A 24,242-nucleotide genomic window follows, 5' to 3' on the forward strand; every position below is an offset into this window, starting at 1 on the left:
GGGGGGGGGGGGGGTGTCACAAATTTCTTCACGACTTTGAGGGCAAGTATATGGAATATATATGTAGTCACAAGTTGAGTTCTAGAAAGAAAATGTCCCATCACAATACATGAAATGCAGAAAAATGACACATCGAAGCAAAGGTTACAGTAGAATCCTCATTAAACACGAGGACTCAATCCGTGTACAATCATGTGAAGCACACTCGAAGATTTTAAAACCCAACTTTCATTTTTGAGACAGTTGTAAACTATTAAAGTATAAATCTAATTCTTGTGTTTATACATTCACTCGATTTGATACAAAATGGTGGATTTGCAGAATTTATGTACACATGTAAAAAAAGGAATCTATACTAAATAAGACAGATCAAAAATGTGAAAATTATATTGCAGTAAGATAGGCAGAGAGGCAGAAAATGAAAGCATAGAGTACGCAAATGATGAACTTGGGCATCAGTTCATTTAGTCTCTACATCACAGTCATAAAAAACAAAATGGTACAAATAAATATCAAAATTTTGCACAATTAAATCTCCAGTTTGCTGCATATCACTGACATTTTCACAAGTTGAAGATCTGAATCACCAACATTATGTTGTTTCTGTCAGTCAATCAAACTGTATGATTATGGCAAGACCTGGACGTTTCTGGAAGGCTGCATCTGTTCCCTTGGAGATCCACTCTGATTTGGTCCACATATGAATTCCAGAGTTATAGAACATCTTTTGTCACCTCGCCTCAGAGATTGTGTTGAAATTCGCTTTATCTTGGTTTGGTTCTGCTGTCTCTTGAAAATGAAAAATTTGAACACTAGTGTCCCCTAGATTTGGACTTAACTGGTCCACTGATAAGCTCCTACGATGACCTCTATTTAATGAAGGTCTTTTAGGCACTGTGTCATAACTTGGTGACAACACTGATTCGTGGCTCCGGGATAGGAGAATTAAGGCAGTGTCATAATTTGGGGGAGGAGTCATCGGGGGCTCCTCTGAAGAAGTTATTCTGTCCTGTAAATAGAAAATGAAAGCTGAACTTTAATATGGCATCTTGGCTGAAAAGTTGGCTCAATCAATTTTTTATGGCAAAAATAAAAATTTTACTTCATACAGGTAGACAATCTATTTAAAAATGTACAAATATAAAAGCTAAACTATTACTGCAATTTGATCTAGATACATATATATATATATATATTGATAGATATATATCTTCCATATCATTTTCACACTGATAACAATAAATTTGTTGCATAATAATGAATTATTATTTATTATTCTGTAAACATTTTTGTGATCTAAAATAAACAAGTAACAAGAGGCCCATGGGCCACATCGCTCACCTGAGGAACAATAGGTATGATAAAATCAGCTTAATGGAGTCATAATACAAACAATCTGGACAATGTACAATTAATACATGTAGATCCTGTATAAATAAAATCCATTTTTTCCACCTGGATATTCTTATGTTTATAATCATTAGTCCCTTTTCTAACATGATGATTTTATAGTCATATCACATGTTGAGTATTGCAGTCCTCAAAAAGATCCCTTACAATTGTTTATATATGGGATATTAAGCTACATCAAACTCTGAACCTTCTTGTGAGGCCAAAGAATTGTCCTGGAGCCAAAGTCTTAACAATTATAAAGAATCATCTGGCTGATTAGTTTCTGAGAAGAAGATTTTAAAAGATTTACTCTATATATTCCTATGTAAAACTTTAACACCCCCCCCCCCCCAATGTGGGCTCATCCTACCCCCAGGGATCATGTTTTCACAACTTTGAATCTACACTGCCTGAGGATGCTTCCACACGAGTTTCAGCTTTCCTGGCTGATTAGTTTCTGAGAAGAAGATTTTCAAAGATTTACTCTATATATTCCTATGTAAAACTTCGACCCCCCATTGTGGCCCCACCCTACCCCGGGGGTCATGATTTTCACAACTTTGAATCTACACTGCCTGAGGATACTTCCACACAAGTTTCAGCTTTCCTGGCTGATTAGTTTCTGAGAAGAAGATTTTCAAAGATTTACTCTATATATTCCTATGTAAAACTTCGATCCCCCATTGTGGCCCCACCCTACCCCCAGGGGTCATGATTTTCACAATTTTGAATCTGCACTACCTGAGGATGCTTCCACACAAGTTTCAGCTTTCCTGGCTGATTAGTTTCTGAGAAGAAGATTTTTAAAGATTTACTCTATATATTCCTATGTAAAACTTCGACCACCCCATTGTGGCCCCACCCTACCCCCGGGGGTCATGATTTTCACAACTTTGAATCTGCACTACCTGATGATACTTCCACACAAGTTTCAGCTTTCCTTGCTGATTAGTTTCTGAGAAGAAGATTTTTAAAGATTTACTCAATATATTCCTATGTAAAACTTCAACCCCCCATTGTGGCCCCACCCTACCCCCAGGGGTCATGATTTTCACAACTTTGAATCTACACTACCTGAGAATGCTTCCACAAAAGTTTCAGCTTTCCTGGCTGATTAGTTTCTGAGAAGAAGATTTTTAAAGATTTACTCTATATATTCCTATGTAAAACTTCGACCCCCCATTGTGGCCCCACCCTACCCCCGGGGGTCATGATTTTCACAACTTTGAATCTACACTACCTGAGGATGCTTCCACACAAGTTTCAGCTTTCCTGGCTGATTAGTTTCTGAGAAGAAGGTTTTTAAAGATTTACTCTATATATTCCTATGTAAAACTTTGACCCCCCATTGTGGCCCCACCCTACCCCCGGGGGTCATAAATTTCACAACTTTGAATCCACACTACCTGAGAATGCTTCCTCACAAGTTTCAGCTTTCCTGGCTTTCTGGTTCTTAAGAAGAAGATTTTTGAAAATTTCTCGAAATTTTTCATTAATTTTTAATTATCTCCCCTTGAAAACGAGTGTGGCCCTTAATTTTCACAACTTTGAATCCCCTTTGCCTAAGGATGATTTGTGCCAAGTTTGGTTGAAATTGGCCCAGTAGTTCTTGAGAAGATGTTGAAAATGTGAAAAGTTTACGGACAGACGGACAGACAGACAGACGGACGGACGGACGACAGACAAAATGTGATCAGAATAGCTCACTTGAGCTTTCAGCTCAGGTGAGCTAAAAAGCTGTCAATGTGACAGCAAACCGGGTTTTCATTTATGTGAACTGTATCCATAATCCATGTCAACCCGTATCCAGTGAAATGGAGTACCCTATATGCAATATTTTGCCAAAAAATGACTAAGTTCAAAAGCTGGTATTTTTTTCATAAATTATTGGAAATCAAAATCCTAGCAATATGCACACCTCTAATATAAGTACAATTGATTTGCAAAAGATCAACTTATCTTGAAAACTGTAGGAGGAGTTATCCATACAATGAGGGTACCCTTTATGCAATATTTTGCCAAAAAATGACAAAGTTCAAAAGCTGGTTTTTTTTTCAAAAATTATCAGAAATCAAAATCCTAGCAATATGCACACCTCTGATATATGTATAATTGATCTGCAAAGGATCAACCTCCTATCTTGAAAACTGTAAGAGGAGTTATCCGTACAATGAGGGTACCCTATATGCAATATTTTGCCAAAAAATGACTAAGTTCAAAAGCTGGTATTTTTTCATATATCATCGGAAATCAAAATCCTAGCAATATGCATACCTCTGATATATGTACAATTGATCTGCACAAGAACAACTTCCTATCTTGAGAACTGTAGGAGGAGTTATCCGTACAATGAGGGTACCCTATATGCAATATTTTGCCAAAAAATGACTAAGTTCAAAAGCTGGTATTTTTTTCATAAATTATCAGAAATCAAAATCCTAGCAGTATGCACACCTCTGATATATGTACGATTGATCTGCAAAAGAACAACTTCCTATCTTGAGAACTGTAGGAGGAGTTATCCGTACAATGAGGGTACCCTTTTGGCAGCCGCCCGCCCGCCATTTTCACCATTTTAATAACTGGATTTTTCCGTTGGAAAACCCGGTGAAAAACCTGTTCATTATTCTGATCAATAAAAGGCACTTCTTTACTAGTTTCAGACTATCAGTATATTGTTTTTATTACCAGTTTGTCATTGCTGTTCATCTTCGCTAGCCAAGGGTTTTCGGTCCACTTTGCTCCCCATAAAGGAGCAAAGTGGACCAAAAACCCTTGGCTAGCGAAGATGTTGCTGTTACATTGTTGGTAATTTTGATATCTTTAAAAAACATTCTATTGACATTTTATAATCAGATAAAGTCAGGAAACAAGAGGAACATTGGCTACAGACCCTTCTGTGGAAAATCTGAGGTGTAGGTGGGTATAAGTTGGTTGTTATCACTTCGTCATAGGTAGGAGGAGGTAGAAATAAGGAAATTCGATCCGCTTCATCCCCATTGGTTCCACTGCTGCGAACTGAAATCACAATCACTCACAATATATATACTTCTCCATTAATAAAAGATTAGATCTCTAAAGATGTTTCCTCTATTTGCTCTATGTCATGTGGTCTTTATTTTTATGCCACATGCATTGACAGTAAATTATTACTATTCTAATAAAATGTGACAAATATTTCAAGAACTCAAAGAGTGAAGCAAATTTATAAAGTCTACATAAAATCAATGTAGTCAAAAATGCACCCATGTTTAAAATCATTGGAAGTAAATCCATTCCCCTTGTGGTTATTTAAAAGACCTATTGGTCAACCATACAATTGCATTTCATAGATCAGTATACATATAAATTTTTCAAAATTAGGATTTTTGTGCATAGACCTACCAGGGTACAATATCTTACTCATCGGCTTAAAATTCAATTGAATTAATTACCAGTGTTGAAGTACTACTTTATAAAGTATAATGAAGATTTTACGTGATCAATCCCATCACGTGTTAATAAATCACAGTGTTTCTACCAACCAGACAGAAAACAAATGTTTTTCACATCATCATGTAGATGACTAATGTATTTTTCAGAGAGAGTGAGAAAATCCAATGACAGGATAATAAAACACTAGCAATCAATTAGAAGACAAGATCATTAAGGTGACTTCGCACTACATCGGTCATCCATTTTCAAGGATATGATGTTTCTGCTCAGAAAAGATCAGCTCTATGAGGAATACCAGTTATATGTTTTTTGACAAGTTCATCAAATGCAAGAAATTCGGGGAAAAATTGATTTTACTCAGATGAACCTGTACTCAGATACACCTGATGTGTATACTATTTTATGTGACCACATTGTGTAGTAACCAGTCTAACCAGATGATTAAGAATGACATTAAACTTGTTGACTGACCTTGATCCTTTGAAGGTCATTTATAACTGACCTTTATCAAGATCATTAGGATTGATGTCTGTAATTTCTATAGTCTAAAAGTTGGAAATAAGGTAAAACTTATAAATAAAAGGGCATACAGCCCCAAAATCTATGTTAGATCTTTTTGGCATAAATCTAATACATATGTATGACTTTAGACTTACAAAATTGTAATGCCATCTTAAAACTGAAGGCAAGAATAACACATTACAATAATTGTTTTTAAAGTAAGTCCAAATAATTCAGACACCATCTTTAGAAGAGATATTGTGTTTCCTCAAATTCCAATTCATCTTGAAATAAAAGCTTTCCAACATTGATTGCATTTTATGATAATATAGCTATACCAAATAATCCCGAGTATCACTACAGTTAACTTCATGATCAGATCTTCCTATTTAAGAGGAAGATTACAATCAAATTTTTCCTACAGCTTCCCAATACCCTGGTAATGAAGTCTTCAACAATTCTTAACAATAACTTAATCTAAGGATTCTTAAAGCAAAAATGCCTGAACAATCAGCTATAACCTTGACTTTTTCTTCTTACAATTACTGTGAATGCCTCTACATCAGCTACCTACATCACATTTGGACAGTTTTATCTTGATGGTATACTTTTGAGCAAAGAGTTAGATGGTGGGAGAGATAGCTCACCTGACCGGCCTCGGCTATGAGTCGGACTTCTGTTTCTTTGCTGGAAACAATACAGGACGATGAGAAAGATGACGACGGCCAGCCCGACCACGATCATTATCAGGATGGTATTCTGGTTCATCAGCTGCTCCTCCGCTGAAAAAAATCAGACGCTTTGGGTTACAGGACAGGATAACACACATAATAAACGAGTTTGTTAATTTCTTTCCCAAAAAAGGCTAAAATTCAACAATATTATGTCACTTTTTTTGGTAAATTTGATCTTATAAGGATTTATGGAAAAAACTCAGACATCTTTTATCCATCTAGATATACAGCTACATGTATTTACAATAATGGTACATGTAATGTTGGTGAATATATCTGAAAAATATATGTAAATTCTGGTGAAACATTGATTTCTTTGTTTCTCCTAGGTTGCTTTTATAATTCTTCACTTTCTCATATTAGTGGAAGATGTTGCCAATAGGAATGAAATATTGAACCTTAATATAATTGTAACAGTTCGAATTGGATGAACTCAGTGAGTAAAAAGACATGCTCTATTAAATGCTGAAATCTGTTAAATATGCAATCAAATAATGTCACTGTGACATCATTACTAATTGTTTGTTGATTGCCATCAACTATCATACAGTTATATCCACGCCATTGACAGTAACCGGCATGTCATTCACATCGAATTCAATTCTCTCTATCATCATGGAGTGGTGTGGACTCAAAATCGTGGTTTGTGTCAATGTATCCAAACAGGCTTAAGATTTTACATAAAATTAATCAGAAAGGCTTTACTATGGAATAAACAAGGATTAAAACCAATAGCTATTGTTGACATCGATGTAGTATATAATTTTATAGTGATCGATCAGTTCATATACTTTGCATCAGATGGATGACATGTTGCAAAATGTTTTTGATTCATAACAGTTCATATAGATTTCAGACAAAGTAAATAACAATGCTGTGTTTTTATTAAGTTCATGTATTGTGCATTTCATATTCTTCCTGACCACTAGACAATCACTGCAGTCATCTTCCCCTCCATTCCCAGCCAATACATTAAATGAGCGTGAATTTCTATAAATCTGCATGCCAAAATCCCCAGTCCTGATCAATACAGTCTAGGGACCCACTCTCTCTTAGCCTCCATCATAAATCCTAGTGGTAGCACACTGCGACAACATATTTACTAATGCCTATGAAATTTTCCAATCACATCTTTTCGTTCCCATAGGAGTATCAACCAACATGCTGGTAATGTCATACAATCATTTACACTTTCCATACAACATATCAAATTCCAGACATAGCCATTATTAATACAGGGTACTATTATATTTTTTAAATTGTTCAGAGAGATGGAGAAAAACATCTTTGAAATGATATCAAATGAAATACATGTACTGTAGAAGCACATATATTCGTTGGGTTAAAATTTTGTTGTTTTTTAACCATTAACAATTTTGCTAGGGTTTAATTTCGTCATATTGTAATCTCTAAAATGTACTGTGTATCAACTCTGTATTTACGAATACTTGGGCGAAAAATTTGTCATGGATTTAATTTCCTTGATAAATATTGCCAACAAAAATAACGAAATTAAATTCTCAATGAATTTTTCTGCATCTGCAGTATCTAAATTGTTTAAAGTAATTAGTATAATTATGATCTGAAAACAGGTACCGGTAGGTAAACAGTATGATGTCCAACAATCAAAAGGTTCTCAGAAGGAATGAATGACTGAAATTCCTTTTTTTTTCAAAGAAGGTCATCAAGGGAAACATGGGATGGACAAACAAGCTTGGAACAAACAAATAAAGATGAGTACTAACGGCAAAGGTCCACTTGTGATATACAGCTTCCATCAGCACACAGTCTGTAGTTCTCCACTTCACAGGTTGAAGGATTAGGATCCAGTCCCATTGGGGAGTCCCTGGTTCTGTTGGTCCGTAGCAGCTGGAGCTGGAAGGGGTTCCTCCCCTCATACTGGGGAGTACTAATCTTCATCCTATTAGACATAATAAAAATAGTTGCCTCTTACAAAGGAGTACTAGTTTTCATATTATAAGATTAGTCAAGAAAGATATTTATGTCATAAAAACTAAGATGTTGCATAACAACAGTTGTTTGGTAATTGGTTACATAATCATATTATCATCATTTCATATCTCTCTCTCTCTCTCTCTCTCTCTCTCTCTCTCTCTTTGTTTGCTATAGGTAACCGCTCTTAATAATTCAGTTAATAATTATGTAACAATGTGTTGTGATACAGAGAAGTCTAAAAGGGGTCTATAAGTCAAAATCGATTCCACTGTGCAGTGTGCATGCTTAGGTCTTAATGAATTAATTAGTATATTTGATCAGAGGGTATTTTTTGCTATGAAACAGAAAAAGATAATTCAGCACTTATCCTTTCATTGCTTTATTCATTTCATCTATTTATCATAAGTTCTAGCTTAACTTTTAGCAAGAATCAAAATTCTTGTTAAGCAGATGCTTAAATCTACCTTTGTCACGGAATCACTGCCCATCTACCTAAAATTTTAATATATTTATTTCAACTTTGAAACCATAATAACCTTAGACAGCAGGTTAAAAGTTTGGCATGCTTACTCAACTATTAATGCCTAAAATTACTTTAAAAACCCCCAAAACAGGGATTCAACTATTTGTCCATGATTTAATAAAAATGTCCAACATTTAGTAATTAACATAGCTAAAAAATGTATACACTACAAACTGTTTGATCTGGAAACCAATTCCTTATTCAGTACAACCCATCTTGTTTCTTTCTTAAGATGTAATGATAATTATAGAGAAGTGGTTCATATAGGAACTTGGCAATTCATGACAATTTTTAAATCTATTTTTGTGAAATAACATGTTGCATCATGATTGGTTTTTTTTTCACTGCATTTAAATGCACAGCTCTATAATTAAGAGCAAGATTTTATCAATAACTTATGTACAGAGTACATATAGAATTTGTTATCTGTATTCAAGAAATGGAAAACAAAACAAAACCAGGATGTTCTTATTTACAAGTAAGGTTATAGATATTTAATATATACGGTAATTTATATATTAAGTACAATTATATATATCTTTTAATGTAAAAGATATTTACTTTGTACCAAGGATGACAATATAATTACCCCTAAATTCTGGCTTTTCCTTCAGCATTTGACAATATTCTAGATCTCCCATAGCATGAAGAACACATCAGACATATGATCCACTTAATGTTAACACCTGAATATTTCACCAAAACGTTAATTCAATTTTTGCATTAAACGGTAACAGATTAGTATGATTCTTTGTGACAAACTTCACACTCCCTTAAGCAATATCTGTAAAAGATTCCCTAGTGTTTCACTTTTTCTCATCTGCTTGAAGTAGCAAAGGATGTTTAACTTGATGATCTGACGTCACACTTAATCTTTTCCTGAGAATCATTCAGTAGATCTCTTAATTATAATGCTACTATACACTCAATGTAACACAGTTTGTACTATAACACTAGTGAAACTTCATTGTAGCAATTTTTTTGAAAGGTGATTAGGTGTGGGAGTAGAGTAAAGCTTTGTCTTTTAAATTGCAATTCAAAAGCATGACACTTTTTCCCAATTTAGTGAATTCCTTTTGAACAAGGATGAACAGGCTAAGAATGTTTTGTTGCCAACCGATAAAAAAAGCCTTATACTTTTGGGAAATATGCATCCTAGTGCATATAACTGAATTAAAGATTCATTATTTAATTATTCAATAAAAATATTAGCCCAAGAGAATTTAACTTCCTTTTTTCAAAAGTATTTGTCCCACACATTGATCAAACTGTTTCTTCATCAAGCAAGTGATAGAATTTTCAGAGAGTTTTTCTACACCAAAGATGAAGAATATAAATGATTGAAGATTTTGTAAGCACTTCAACATCTTTAAGTCTTTTCAAGTATTAAATTGACTCATTTTTCTGAGAGTTATAGGTACATTATTTTCCCCCATCATTCAAAATCTTTCATAAAAATATTTATACATCCCATATGTTTCCTGTGAAGCACGAAGTGGGCACTTAAATTTCAAATAATAGACAAGGAGAGGGCTATAGGGCCAGCGATTGACATTAAACAATCATTTATAAAGCATCAATTCCAATTTTAATTGCATTTGAAAACTGTAATATTGAAATTATGGGAAATGTTGCTATTTTTGAGATGCTGACAGATACATAATCAATAATAGATATGATGTTGAGTTACAAAATTGCCAGATAATTTTAATAAAAATAAAAAATGTTCCGAATATGTGCAATCTCATAAGTTGTACTATTTGATGGGGGTCACATTTTTATAAGTGTTTAAAAAAGCTTACAAGGAACACTTATAAAATAGGTAGGGGCTCTCAACTTAATGAAAGACATCAAATGAGATGAGTGTCTCTTTCTCAATGTCTTTATCTAAAAATCAAATGAAATTTAACTCTCAAAGTTTATAATATCAAACATGCAATCATTCCAGTTCCTGATGCTGGTGTAGCTTCAACAGTGATCGTCATGCATTTCTATCCTAATTTGATTTAAATTAGGATTAGATGACTGGGACTTTCGGTTTCCTAATCAACCACTTTTTGGATGGGATAGCTGACTAATGCATACTATAAAATATTTATCAATTTGTTTCTGATTTCAATTTCAAATAGAATGTTCAGAAATGCATACATGTGAAATACCGGTAGTAAGACTTATTTCCTTATGTTATGCAATCAAGCTGCCCCCAAGAATCGTTTAATAGAAATAATGGAATTTTAAAACTTTAAAACTAATATTACAGCTAAACTACCTGAGAATGAAATTAGCATCACAGAGTCTGACTACTTTTGCACACAATCACTCTTATAAAGTAGACTGTTGTCTTGACAACTGGAGAGGTGACAGAATCCTCTATACGAATCAGCTGTGAAATTGGATGCCATGATAAAAGGACCGTGCATACATAACTGGTCGCATGTAATTTGCAGTCTGAGGATTCAAAGCTGGATATAGGACTAAAATCCAGTTCTCCGATATTTTCCTATAATTGCTCATATATTCAGACATCAATTTATCAATAGAGCTGAAGTAAAAGGCATAGAGACCATGTACTCCATTATCTTGGTTGTTGAACCAGGTCACTTCAAAATCACCAATAAGAATTAATGCTTAGAGACCTCTAGACCAGCTGATGAATAAGTCGGGGGGGGGGGGGGGGGGGGGGGGTGTTTCTTATCAATTGGGAAAGGTACCATACCAGTTCAAATGGGAATGTTATAGCATCAAAGCTGGCAAGTTGAAAATACCGGAATATGAACATTATCCATATTTTAGAAAAATGAACATTTTACCATGCATTGTATTTAAAGTTGGTCATTTTGCAACATTATTCAAGTTGTAAAACATGTCAGATTTAAGACAAAGGGATCTGTTTATGGCAATTCAATTGGGTATGATATTGTTGGGAAAATAACCATTTCTGTGCATTGGGAGGGGAACCAGCTGTTATGAGTGGGAAAACCACCAGTAACAGTTAATTATATTGATGATAGGTATAATAATTTAAACATTGTGTAGAAATTTTATTGGTTAAAGAAAGTACCAGTAAATATGGCTGACAAATTCAAGTAGAAATAACCAATATACCGGTATGTATTTTTAAGTAAATAGTTTTGAATCGATTTATGTCCTGCAAAACTGCATGTCAAGAGTTCAGTTAAGAAATGCAAATAATAAAGTAATTTATTTACCATATGTTTTGTGGTAAAATTATTGTAGGAGTGAATGACTCCTTTTCTTACACCATTCAACAATTCAGAGTTGTGCAATCAGCGTCAGCAATGTTATTTGCACTTAATGCTTGCAGCTTCATCAAATACTTTTCGCACAAAAAATTGAATTACCAGTACATACACATGTAATATCATCATATCCTTCCAAAATGAACAATAGTTGTGAAATTTCCTTGTGGTTAGGTGAGTCTGAGGCTTCATTGATATTTACCTGACATACCTGGTAAAAACCTATCATCCTCAGAAACGCTCCAGCTACACCTGTTGAACTGCATTCATACAACACGCTGCTTGCTTTATCTATTTATTCACACTGACACAAACAGACCCCACAGCAAACACCTCTTCCCCTGCATAAATAACTCTGGTCACTGTTTAGAACAAGAATGACCTATCTTCTAGTACCACTACACAGCTTGGAAAACAGACCACCTTTATATTAATCCTCTCTATCTACATCCAAAGACCAATTTATTTGCTGCATTGAATAAATGCTACTATATACAAACATAATGCAACAGCCATTATAATAATCAGAAAATCACATCCACACTCTACAGACTGAGATATATGTTCTGTTAGTACTGAAGCCCACCCATGCTGGACTCTATATCTACTATATACACTAGTAAATACTGTTGTAACTTTTTTACAACTATTTGTTAGCGTACCAATTCCTTAATAAAAACAAGCACATTGTTCGTGTGCATGCATACATAAGAGTATACAGATCACCAGTAAAGGAGAAGCTTGCTCATTTTATAACAGTCAAACTGACATCCCTGTTATCTGGTATGACCCGAGTCACAAAGTTTACATAAATTACAATCATCATGAAATTCATGATTCAGTATCCTGTATATTATTCTTCCTAGTTAGTTAAGTTCAAAATAGAAATATACTATTGAGTTTATCCAAGATTTGAAGTTAAAGGGAGCTTCAGTTTTAGGCAAGGAGTCTGGCGGTCTCAAGGCTGCCTGCAGTGGGTCCATGGCAAAGTCTTAGTGGGGGCCTAGGGGCGAAGCCCTGGAAGCTCCTGGATTCTCAAAATTTTTAGGGTAAAATTGAAGTCTTCAAATTTAGACTTTTGTGATACGCCATGTATTTCTTCTTGTGATTATATTTAAAGGTAATAAATTTATTTACAATTTGAATTCGCCACTGTTATCCAATATATACGGTAAGATTTTAAAAAAAATAGAAAAGAATACAACAGTTGCAGAACTTTTGGAAAATATTTCCTCTGGAAAACTGACACTGAAGGCTAAATTCATAATGGAAGGGAACAAGATTGAATGGTACATAAACAATCATATGGTGATAACTTGATTGATGGCATTCATAGAGAAAATATTATCCTGTATTCATAATTTTTTTTGTACAATCATGTATTATCCTATATATTATTGTAAACAATAAATTTTTTTTTATTTTTTTTTGGGGGGGGGGGGGGTAATACATGAGGCTTTTTTAAAAATAAAATTCTTATTATTTAATGGGATTGAATATCTTTTTTTCACAATGCATAGTGTACATATATTCTCTTTTGAGAAGTGGACAGGCATGGATGTAGGCTATGCCTGTCCACTTCTCAAAAAAGAATAAATGTACATAATATATACAGGTACACAATCACACTAGACTGTAAATCAAAAGTTTATCACAACTGCAACTATCAATCTAACTAATGAACTCCCAATGAAAATAATTTGAGTGGGATTGTGTTATTTACTTTCCAGGTTTTTCACAGCATGCATGTGCTATAACCAAACAAAATTCAGAAGATAATCAACCAATCATGATCATCACAGGTGTTTCAACACAATTTATCAATGCAAAACAAATTTGATATATCATATTGAAGAAATAGTTATGTAACCCCAAACACTAAATGTATCACTAAAATACACTTAAACTACAATCGTACAACTTAAATTTAGAAAAACTAGTTGAATGAAAGAAAAAAAGTGAGTAGGCTGTTCCCACCACTGACTCAAAAAAAGTGAGTAGGCTGTTCCCACCACTGACTCAAAGCTCATGCTAGATGCAAAATGAAAGACTAAATGTTACAATGTATGCATGCATTGAATACAACACTCCATCATTTCTTCCAAAAGGGGCACTTTTACTTACCGTATTAAATATAACATGCAAAACATAAGCAACATATATGATATAGGGGTAGGAATACAAACAGATTGCATCACCTTAATATGTCCATTTGGACCCTTCTGTTTCAAAGCTCAATACAATTGCATAAGGCATGTATCGACTAGCATCACCTCGTACCTAAGTCTAAATTATACTACAGAAGTTCCACAATATGTTTCCTTTTGTCAATCGTAGAGTAAGTTATCACCAGTGGAAACCTAGAATAGCTCACTGTATGGTTCGGAGCTACACGTACAGTTGTTTAACTGCGAATCAAAGCTACCCGTACAGACAAGTAAGGCAAGAGCTACGCATACAGTAAACAATATCATAGAAATACGGCAAATTACATTGTAATTTAGCTCAGATAAAGGATATACTGTGGTTTCATTAATATTCAAGGGTATCAATTTTCGTGGATAAAGTGAAAATCACAGTTTCAAGGATATGTAAATTCATGGCCAATGACCCCTTCAAAACCAAAATGTTAATAGAAATTGCATTTCAATGAACATTTAATTTCGTGGATCAACTTAAAAATGAAATCCACAAAAATTGGTATTCAACGAATATTGATGAAACCACAGGGGCTCGTCACGAAGTTTTTTCAACCTTTTATATATACCACCTCTATACGTGTATTTTATAGTATAGAGGTGGTATATATAAAAGGTTGAAAAAACTTCGTGACGAGCCCCTGTGATGAAACCACAATATGAGATGCAAATATCAAATCTCTAATATTTTGAGGTTTTGTTCCGATATATCTGATATAACATTATAGCGAGCGCAGCTCGCCGGCGCGCAGCGCCGGCGCGAAGCGAGCTCTACCGGCAAGGCGTGTGTGAATAGAAAATTCGGACTAGTTGCACATTCATTCAACGGATTTTTTTGGCGTCAGTAAATCGGACCAGTAATGCATCGTTTTAATCGTCCCAGTAGTTCCCTGTAATCATGGCAATTTTTATCACTTCACACTCTCACGAGAATCAGCAAGACAAATTTAGACAGTAAAAACAATAACGATGTAAGCGACATACAGTCAATGTTACCTCTAAAGTTCATCTCAGTACACTTTCAATCAAAAATAATCGTGTGACGTCACAAACGTTTACACATTGATCCGATATATTTTTTCGGAGTCAGTAAATTTTGACCCACAATTCATAGTACCAATGGTTTCCAACCTCACGTTCCAACATCACGTTCTCCCGAGAATCAAAGTAAAACCTTTGAAAAGCTTATAAGATGTGTAATTTTAAGAACATCATGCTTTTTAAGTAAATAAAACAGTATACTTCGCATACTTTTATTTCTCAGGGGAGTTTTAAAGAGTAAGACGACACTTAACCAACGTCAGCTTTGACGTCACAATAAGCACTGATAAGGGGAAATTACTCTAATTGAAGTTATTGTAAATCTGCTGAAATGACCAAAATCCTCTTAAAATCTTGCAAAGGCTAAGATAAAGAACAGCTGACGAATAAGGACATTTCTTCAGATACAGGAAACAGTTGTAAATTGCACTAATTTGGATGAATGCTCACAAATATTTTATTCACTAGGCCTATAATTACGGTAATTTCCTGAAACGTAACGTTATACGTAGCTGCGCCTTTTTTTAAAGGGGGTGGGTGGGTGGATGGCAGCCTCATCTAAAAAATCTTTGCAAGCAAAAAGAAAAATAAATCATGAAAATTCTAATCCTTCAGCTCTTTAGCAGTTCAATGGTTTCTTTATTTTCACTTCCATTTATTACATGCGGGGGGAGGGGGGGGGGGGGGGACAACACCATGTTCTTTTAACATGATAAGCAAATATTTTTAAGCGTAAATTAAAAATAAAATTAAACATTAATTATTTTTTTTTAAGTGGAGGGGCAAATCCATGGTAAGTCGATTTTCTATGTATAAATTGACAAAAATGAAAAAAATGTTAGCATGGGGGGAGCTCTATGATGAGTCAAGTTTTATATGTAAGTTTAAGAAAAAATGTCTACTGCAAAAAATGGGGAAATCAATCAATCAATCATAATCACAATCACTTTAAAAGAGGAGATGCAGTGCAATGAATATTTATATATTAAAATCTTTATTATTTAACAACATTGTATCTGAGATTAAACTATTGTTCTACATATAAATAAATAAATTATAACAAATCTTATAAACTATGAATAATGAAAATTTACTGAAAATAGGTATGTTTTATTTTTTGGCATTCAAATTTCACGTCGTTAATTTTATTTTATTAATTTATTATAATTCATTGTTTGATCACATGCTGTGCTCGCCCCAACGGTCGCACCGTAAAACATATATAGATATTCTAAATAAAATTTGCATGACCATTGATATCACTAAATGCAACATGTTGGAAACGTTAAAAGTTGCTTTTCATGTCAGAATATTAAAGGTCCCCGAAGAGAGCAATTAAAAGAAATCTCATGGGCATCAAAAACCCTGGTACAAATTTTCACTTCACATGAATTTACAATCACAAATTTTTTAGAGTTGTACTCTACAGAAATTGCAGATCCAGTCCTTGATAGCAACAGGAGCTGTACTTTTACCATACCAGTTACAAACAATGCTTTGTCCTTTGACTATTCATACAATGAATGAACACATCAGACATAGACATACATTTACTGAATGCATTTTTAATTAAGTGGACACTTGAATCTTGTATCTCATACATTTAATTGCCGTTAAAAACTTATCGATAATACATAAAAACAACATAGTTTCTTTATAGGTACTTTTGGCTATCATAAATTAACTTCAGCCCCTATTCCTAGTAAATCAGGAAAGGAAATACTATCACTACCATCTGTCAAAAGTTATATTTATTCACATATCCTACAATTAAATCAGCAGAAATCATGACCCCAGATTGAATGATGTCCTAAGAGTCCCATTAAGAGACCATGGAGCTTGACTCCCGCTACAGATGATATCTACAGTCAATACTCAAGTCTGACCATCATGTGGGTCTGTAATACGGTACTGAGGGCTTTACTCTCTCTTTGATGATATTTCTGTTCAATATTCATAAATATATTCATAAATAAATTACCTACTCGTGATACTAAGTATACAAAGCCTCTCTATTTTCTCTTCTCTATTTTCCTTCAGGAAATGATGAGATTCAGAAAGATATTCATCATCAAAGGCACAGTCTGAATTAGCCTTCATCAAATTACAATTGCTCAATTCCCTTCATTAGTATTTTTTCTTTTCATTCTACCAGCACCAACTAATTCAGCATGCCTATAGAGCTACATGTATGTCATGCACTAGCTTATATCTCTGTGCAAAGATTTGACTGTCGAGTGTTAAAACTTAAATGTGTTGATAGATAAGTTTCCTGTTTATCGATAAAAAGATCTTTTCTACCCAAAGGATTTCATACTAATAAACTCATAGTTGCAGGTTCAATAAATATGGACCTAGAGCTGCTTACAACTATTTCAAAATGAGACAAACTTTGACAATTGAGGGCAATGATGATTTACGTGTCAAGTGAAATTTTTTATTCTCGAATCTGTAACATTTACTCTTCCTGAAAACTTTGATCACTCTGCATGCATAAATAATTTACAAAGTACTGGTATGTTAGAGTTTCATTTATATTTTTGTGTGCTTAGAATTGTGAAAATCAAGAGTGTTTCCCGAATCTGAAACATTTACTCTTCCTGAAAACTGTTCATTTAGTGTGTTAAAATAAATTACTATGCATGTAAGATGCTCATATTCACTTAACTTTCTTCTGTGCTTATAAAAATACGAAAGTCTAGTCTGTTGTTATCATGTTAAACAAAGAAAATATCAATGATCTATCACTTGTTTGGAGCTTTTAATGTCATGTTCAACAAATTTTATGAGTGCCTTCTCAACAGCACGTAAAATCTTTGTATGGTTTACTCTCCAGGTGGAGAGTTTCAATTAAAGATGATTAAGCATTACAATGATTTTACATAAAACTGTACACAGTTCCATGAGGCCTAACAAAAAAATAGGTTTGTTTCCGCTTTCCCGACCGACCCTAACTTAAACCCAAAATTTTTTTTCGAGTTTTTTTCGTAAATTTCCGTTTACCGGTATATCCATTTTTGTTAAAGTTTCGTTTTTATCCGATTTAAAAATTTAATGTGTCCTCTAAATTTAAGTCGTAAAAACGCTTAAAGAACTTATTTAGATGTCATCAGTGATGTGTGGATGTTTGTTATTTACAAATGGCAGCACATGTCGTTCCAGTTGAGCTTGAGAAATGTAAGATTCAGGGTGAAAGTAATTATTGTAATTTCTTGCACAGAAAAAATTAAACAATGACAACAAATACTTGGTTTTTTTTATCTTACCCAGTTTAATAGATAAATGGTTTAATATGCACAATTGAACAGATGAAGAAAAGAAAAAAAAAAAAAAGCCGACCTATCGACCCTAATTTTTTTCAGCCTGAAAGCGGAAACAAACCTATTTTTTTGTTAGGCCTGATACAGACAAAAAGGATCAGGTTGTCATGCAACCATCATCTCCTAATTTTACTTTATTCATGTAACTGCATGCATGATCACAAATGATATCTTGGCACAGTGAAATTCATTATATTGCATTACACATATTTAATTATATAAATTTTTGTTTATTTAATTTCAGTCCACATCAAATTTTGTTATATTTTATCAAACTAATCTTTGTACTACATGTATCTAGGTTATATCAATTATAGTAAACATAGCTAAATACTTTTTTACCCTCTACTAGTCTAAGACTGAGTGAATGCAATTCTCACCAAGTACCATTTCACACCAGGGCATTGTTACATAATTTTTTGTACGTTTTATGTGCTGATAACAATTTTCTAAATGATCTGAGAGTTTTGTATTGATATTCTCATATCAGTATTTAGGGATAAACATATTTTCTAAATGATCTGAGAGTTTTGTATTGATATTCTCATATCAGTATTTAGGGATAAACATATTTTATTTTCTTTTTCAGTTCAGCAACCTACTTTATAGATTTATTTAAACAATAAAATGCTTTCTTTGGTGATTCATACGGGATATGAAGGTAGCGACATTGCAGGACACCCGCGTTAGCAGGTTATGTAAATTTTTCCTGCAATGATCGCTACCTTCATAACCCGCATGAATCATCAAAGAAAGCATTTTATTGTTTATATTAACATCTTTCTTTAACTAATTAATAAACTGATTGTGAAAAGTTAGTAAAATTCACTAAATTACTGTTAATGTACAAAAGTACGTTAGCTAAAAGAAACAGCCCAATCGTCTCCTGTGAGACTTTGAGTCTGGCATCGTCATGATTATTTCGTGCAGTCCAGGATATTACTAAGGTCGCTGTAGGTTCAGAGCAATCGATAAACAGGGCATGTCAATTTCAGTCATGTCACTTTCAGCCGCTGTAGATTTCGACCAATGGATAAATAGGGCGTGTAGATTTCAGTCTGGCTGTTTCTATAGAGCTATGAATTAGCTATAAGTTTCCGTAACAAATAGAGGAAATTATGCTTGGTAGATGTAAATATATACATCCAAAATTATGTAACAAGAACAATGTATGATTATTATATAATAAGTATTTGTAATGGTGAGTACCTGGTAATTTAAATGCAAGTTTTATTTTTTTAGCTTTCATCTTTAATATTTAATGACTGTCTGGTATATCATAAGTGCAGACAATTGTTACAAAACACTAGTTGATTTGACAACCCTACTTTTCAATAAGCATTTTTCAAATATACGAATGTAAATAAATACATGTATCAGCCCATCTTTTTTGTTTCTAGATTCTATAGCTGTTGCTATATCCCTGACATTTATACTAGTCCATCTGACATACTAGAGGTTCCTGTTATGACATTTTAACTAATAAAGCATAAGCAAACATGTACTACATGTTCATACATGTACGCATACTTCTGGTACTTCAATTCAACCACATACACATATTCCACATTCTCCGAATACCTATACAAACAAATATTATGCACATCATTTGATTTGTAAGTTGCATGCTGATTAGAATAAATCAATTTCTCAAATTCCCAAGAGATCCTAATGATTTAACTGTTGATTGTACAAGATGCATTGAGAACTCAGAAATATATTAAGTTAGTGTGTATACATGACTTTACAAGCTTTTATCCATAAGCATATAATAACAATCAGCCATAACTGTTTGGTTTCTTTAAATGTGTAATATGTTGGCCATTCCATTAGTATTAAAAATTAAATGTTTTAACAAGAGCTTGGATTTTGGGCGGTTCGTGACAAACTCCGATTTGATGAAGATGAGGTAAACTCATAGTTAACTGTCAAGTCATTGGCTAATAGTATGAATATATTGAACACAACATCACTAGTCAGACTTCATCCTGAGATGTATATTTCAGATGAAACAGCATCAATTTCACACAACAGAGCAGCTCTAGGGGGAAAAACTTTCCAATGTTGACAGTCTATGAATATTAATGACCTCCTCTTAGCAAATTAGAAGAAAGGAGGTCAATATCTGACAGCTTGTTTTGATGAGCAAACTAGATAGTAACATCCCACAGAAAGTCCAAGCTCTTGATGGCTCTATATATACCATTAAATAAGTTCATCATTTCTAGTCTATTATCCCGCCTGAATGTTTACTGTAAAACTTAATGTTTCTGGCAAAATAAGTAACTTATTGGATATAGTTTTCACAAAACATATGTACTAGTATATCAAACACTTTTTTTTTTATACCTAGTGTTAAATTGCTATGAAGTGATTGCCTGTAGCTATCATATTTATTGGACTCCTGTTCTACAGGTATGCACAAATAATTTTATGTGAGGAGTTACATGTATCATTTAGGACTGGAATAAGGAACTTTTGCCTCTGCAGTGTAAGGGGTAAAAATAGAAATTTATGGATATTTTCTTATCTCATTCCTATTTCATAAGACAAGTGTGAAGTTTAGGCAGAACTGGACCAAAGAGAGAGAGAGAGAAATGTACTCAAGACATATGCAATTAGACCTTGACCTTAGATCAACAGAATTGGTTCAAGGTCACAGTTTGGAATTGGTAAGATTTCAGACCAGATTGACTAAGGATAGAAAATATATTCAAAACAAAGGGTTTTTTTGATCCAGATATTAATAATATTCTTCAAATGCAATAACTTGGGGTTAGCAAGTTATTCTATATAAGCCATCGGTTCGTAAGATTGAATCTCAGGAGTTCTATATAGATCTACTGAGTGATCAATCTCATACACAGTCAGTAGGCTTATAGGAAAACTTGTTTACCATATTTTTGACAAAATAATCTCTTTTTTGGGGGGCCAAATCACGTTTGGGATATTATATCGCAATTAAATGGGCTATTATTACCCATTTGGACATTTGGTGATCCCAATCAATTCATCCAAGAAGCTCAAGCTAGTATATCATCAATTCAATATTCTATGGTTTCTATTTAGCAGCATTCTTCGACCTGACAACTTAGCAAAAGCCTTTAAAAATGGCATCTAGAGATATTTTCCTTTGATTAAATTAATATTATGCAAAGCATTATCTGTAATGAATAATTGAGAAAACTGAGATGCATAAACATTTTGGGTCTGAACATTGTCTCAACCGAAAGTCCACCTAGTTCTCTCAGATATGGGATTAGGAGAGTACATCATGGCCATGATTCTTTTGATTGTTATTTTGCTTTCTCTTGGAAGTGGGGGGGGGGGGGGGGGGGGGGGGGGGGGGAACATCATCGACATGAATATATACCTATTCGATCCATGAAAATTCAAACCTAAGAAAATTTGTTGTTAGATTTAAACTGGGATGAATTTTTACTTTGTTTTAAATGTACTGTCTCAATGTGGACTGGTAATGTTATAGTACACAGACTGACAGCAGAGACATAACACAGACATATTACAGAATATAACGTTACATCCCCGACTGACAGATTTTTTTTTGGGGGGGGGGGGGTTCTTGGTTGATCATCTTTAGATTTGAATATGATTAAGATTATGCGATATCACACAAAATACAAGTCAAATACCTTGAATATGGAAGCTTGAATTAACCGGAGTATCCTGTTATTGTTGATTGTCAATACCCTTGTTTACAAACACACGCACGGTATGGTGTAATCAACATCCACATTATATAACAGTTACCGGAATTACAAAGAAATGACACTAAAAAATATCGAATAGTTACATTTTTCCTGTTAAGTACTTCATCTTCTCTTTCTTTCGTGTCCAGTAAAAGCCTAAATTCCAGAATAAACGGATTTTATCTCATTTTCTTGATGAACACTCCTCACACTCGATATACACTTGGTCCTAGTTTCATCAAATTAAACTAAATACCAAACCGGATACGCTGTTGTCCACTGGAGTGAGATTCCGGATTTCATTTTGCATGCTACCGAAGTTGATTTAATTTCTGAATATAACATTTTATAAAACTATAATATTAATATCAAATCAAATATTGTCTAAAATGCAGGCAATGCCCGTAAAGTACATTGAATTCAATCCACATAATATGTTTCCGATAGCACTTTGTGACACACTGAAAAATTAAACGATGTTCATGTAATAGTTTCTTGTCTGTGTTGTTCTTTTATTATAATCTTATAAAACTGCTATAAGACGTATGTCTTCTACAATGGAGAAATAGAGAAATTAAATTGAATTTATAAAATATAAATATAATATATGAAATATTATATATAATATATTGAATATAATATTCGTGAACATCAATGTCAAACCGCTTTGCGCTGCTATTAAAGAAATACAGTTCGAAGGCCAACGCTCACAGAAATATTGTGTCTATGATAATATTTTTTTCCTTTAATCCAACGTATAACTGTAAATAATGTACTTGCATCTTGAAAAGATTCAAACAAAATGTGCGCTGTTGATTTCATTTTACGCTTAATATCAAAATTAATGAGTCGACTTTTTTTTTATCTCGTTGAGCGACTTTTCGTAACATTACGACTTCTTAGAGTCACAGAGTCACTACTTTTAAAACTAAAGCAAAAATAATAACGACAAATGGTTAGTTATTCTCAGACTTCTGACTTCAAAACTCATAATAAAGACTTTTTAGCTCGAAAGCCCACTGAGATCATATTCGGTAAACAAAAAAATATATATAATTCGTAAAGTTTTTGCGAATAACTTCATACATGTAGCTTCGCGAAACTACTACTCAAATAGACGGGAAACTTTCGTGAATTATTAAAACGCGCAAAACACAATATGAATATCGCACGGTATACATGTATGTCAAACAAAAATCCATGTCAAGTATATTTCTTATTTTCAAATGCTGAGATAGATGTTTTTAATTTTCCTTGCTTCTTTTTGAAATTCTATTGAGATGTGCTGGTCTTTGTAATTCTTTTTTTCAATCAGACGTAGATCATTGAATCCTTTACAATATATCATATATCGATCAGAGACTTCATCATAATAGAAACTCTAACTTCTATTTTCATAGTTTCGTTATTATTTTATTCGGATACGTGAGTTGTATGGTAATTCCAAATAAAAGTTAAAAATTTGAATTATTGTCCAAATAAAGTGAATAACAACTTGTGATTAAAAAAACAACAACTTGTGATTAAAAAAAAAATAACGTTTAGTATCGCGTTCAAGTTCCATTCAAGGATATCAGACACAACTTTTAAAGAGCGAATGCTGGGAGTATCATTAATTTTGCATTAGTGGAAATGAAGAAAATTAATATTTTATTAGATGATTTTGAAGATCTATCTTTTTTATGGAATTATCCTTCTTATCCATAGTACGTCATATTTCTGTATGAGTAACATTTATTGACAATTTTCTCATGAATTATTCAGTCCAATTCCTACATATATCATATACCTAGTAGTGTATCAGCCCTGATACAAATGTTTTAGACTAGGTGAGACAGCAACCGGAAGCTAGGGCTGTATCGCCCTCGGGGCTGATATTTCTCTGTCTCAGCCCGTCGTCAAGGGGGTGTATTGCCCTCAAATTTGAAATTGATAATTTCCACATATCTTTGCTTTAAAGTAAGACTAGTTTGTGAAATAACGATAGAATAACGAAAACATAATATAAATTATCACCTTACACGTCTGAATATTTTTATTTATTACGGAAAATTGAAAAATAATAATTCAAAAATAGCGCCAAAGAGTGATGTGTATCTAAGTAAGGGGAGGTAACCTACACCGGTTGTGTATTTAGAACAATAGCACACTTTATTTAATATCAATCAACGT

General features: G+C 33.5%; 1 protein-coding gene across 3 annotated transcripts; it reads right to left on the reverse strand.

Annotated features, from left to right (window-relative positions):
* On the reverse strand, positions 1-22,326 carry LOC105344980 (uncharacterized). Of its 3 annotated transcripts, none has more exons than XM_066078414.1 (5): positions 22,175-22,326; positions 7,808-7,983; positions 5,976-6,110; positions 4,286-4,410; positions 1-1,009 (listed from the first exon to the last, which is right to left on the reverse strand). In XM_066078414.1, exons 1-5 carry the CDS (start codon positions 22,195-22,197, stop codon positions 731-733), a joined length of 738 nt encoding a protein of 245 aa, XP_065934486.1. In that variant the 5' UTR covers positions 22,198-22,326; the 3' UTR covers positions 1-730. The 3 variants fall into 3 exon arrangements, with proteins under 3 accessions (XP_065934486.1, XP_065934487.1, XP_065934488.1); XM_066078415.1 differs by having other exon boundaries at positions 22,014-22,308; XM_066078416.1 differs by lacking the exon at positions 22,175-22,326 and adding an exon at positions 9,131-9,323.
* Positions 22,327-24,242: the final 1,916 nt, after the last annotated feature.

This window comes from Magallana gigas, chromosome 3 (assembly GCF_963853765.1).
Source record: "Magallana gigas chromosome 3, xbMagGiga1.1, whole genome shotgun sequence".
Taxonomy (NCBI): domain Eukaryota; kingdom Metazoa; phylum Mollusca; class Bivalvia; order Ostreida; family Ostreidae; genus Magallana; species Magallana gigas.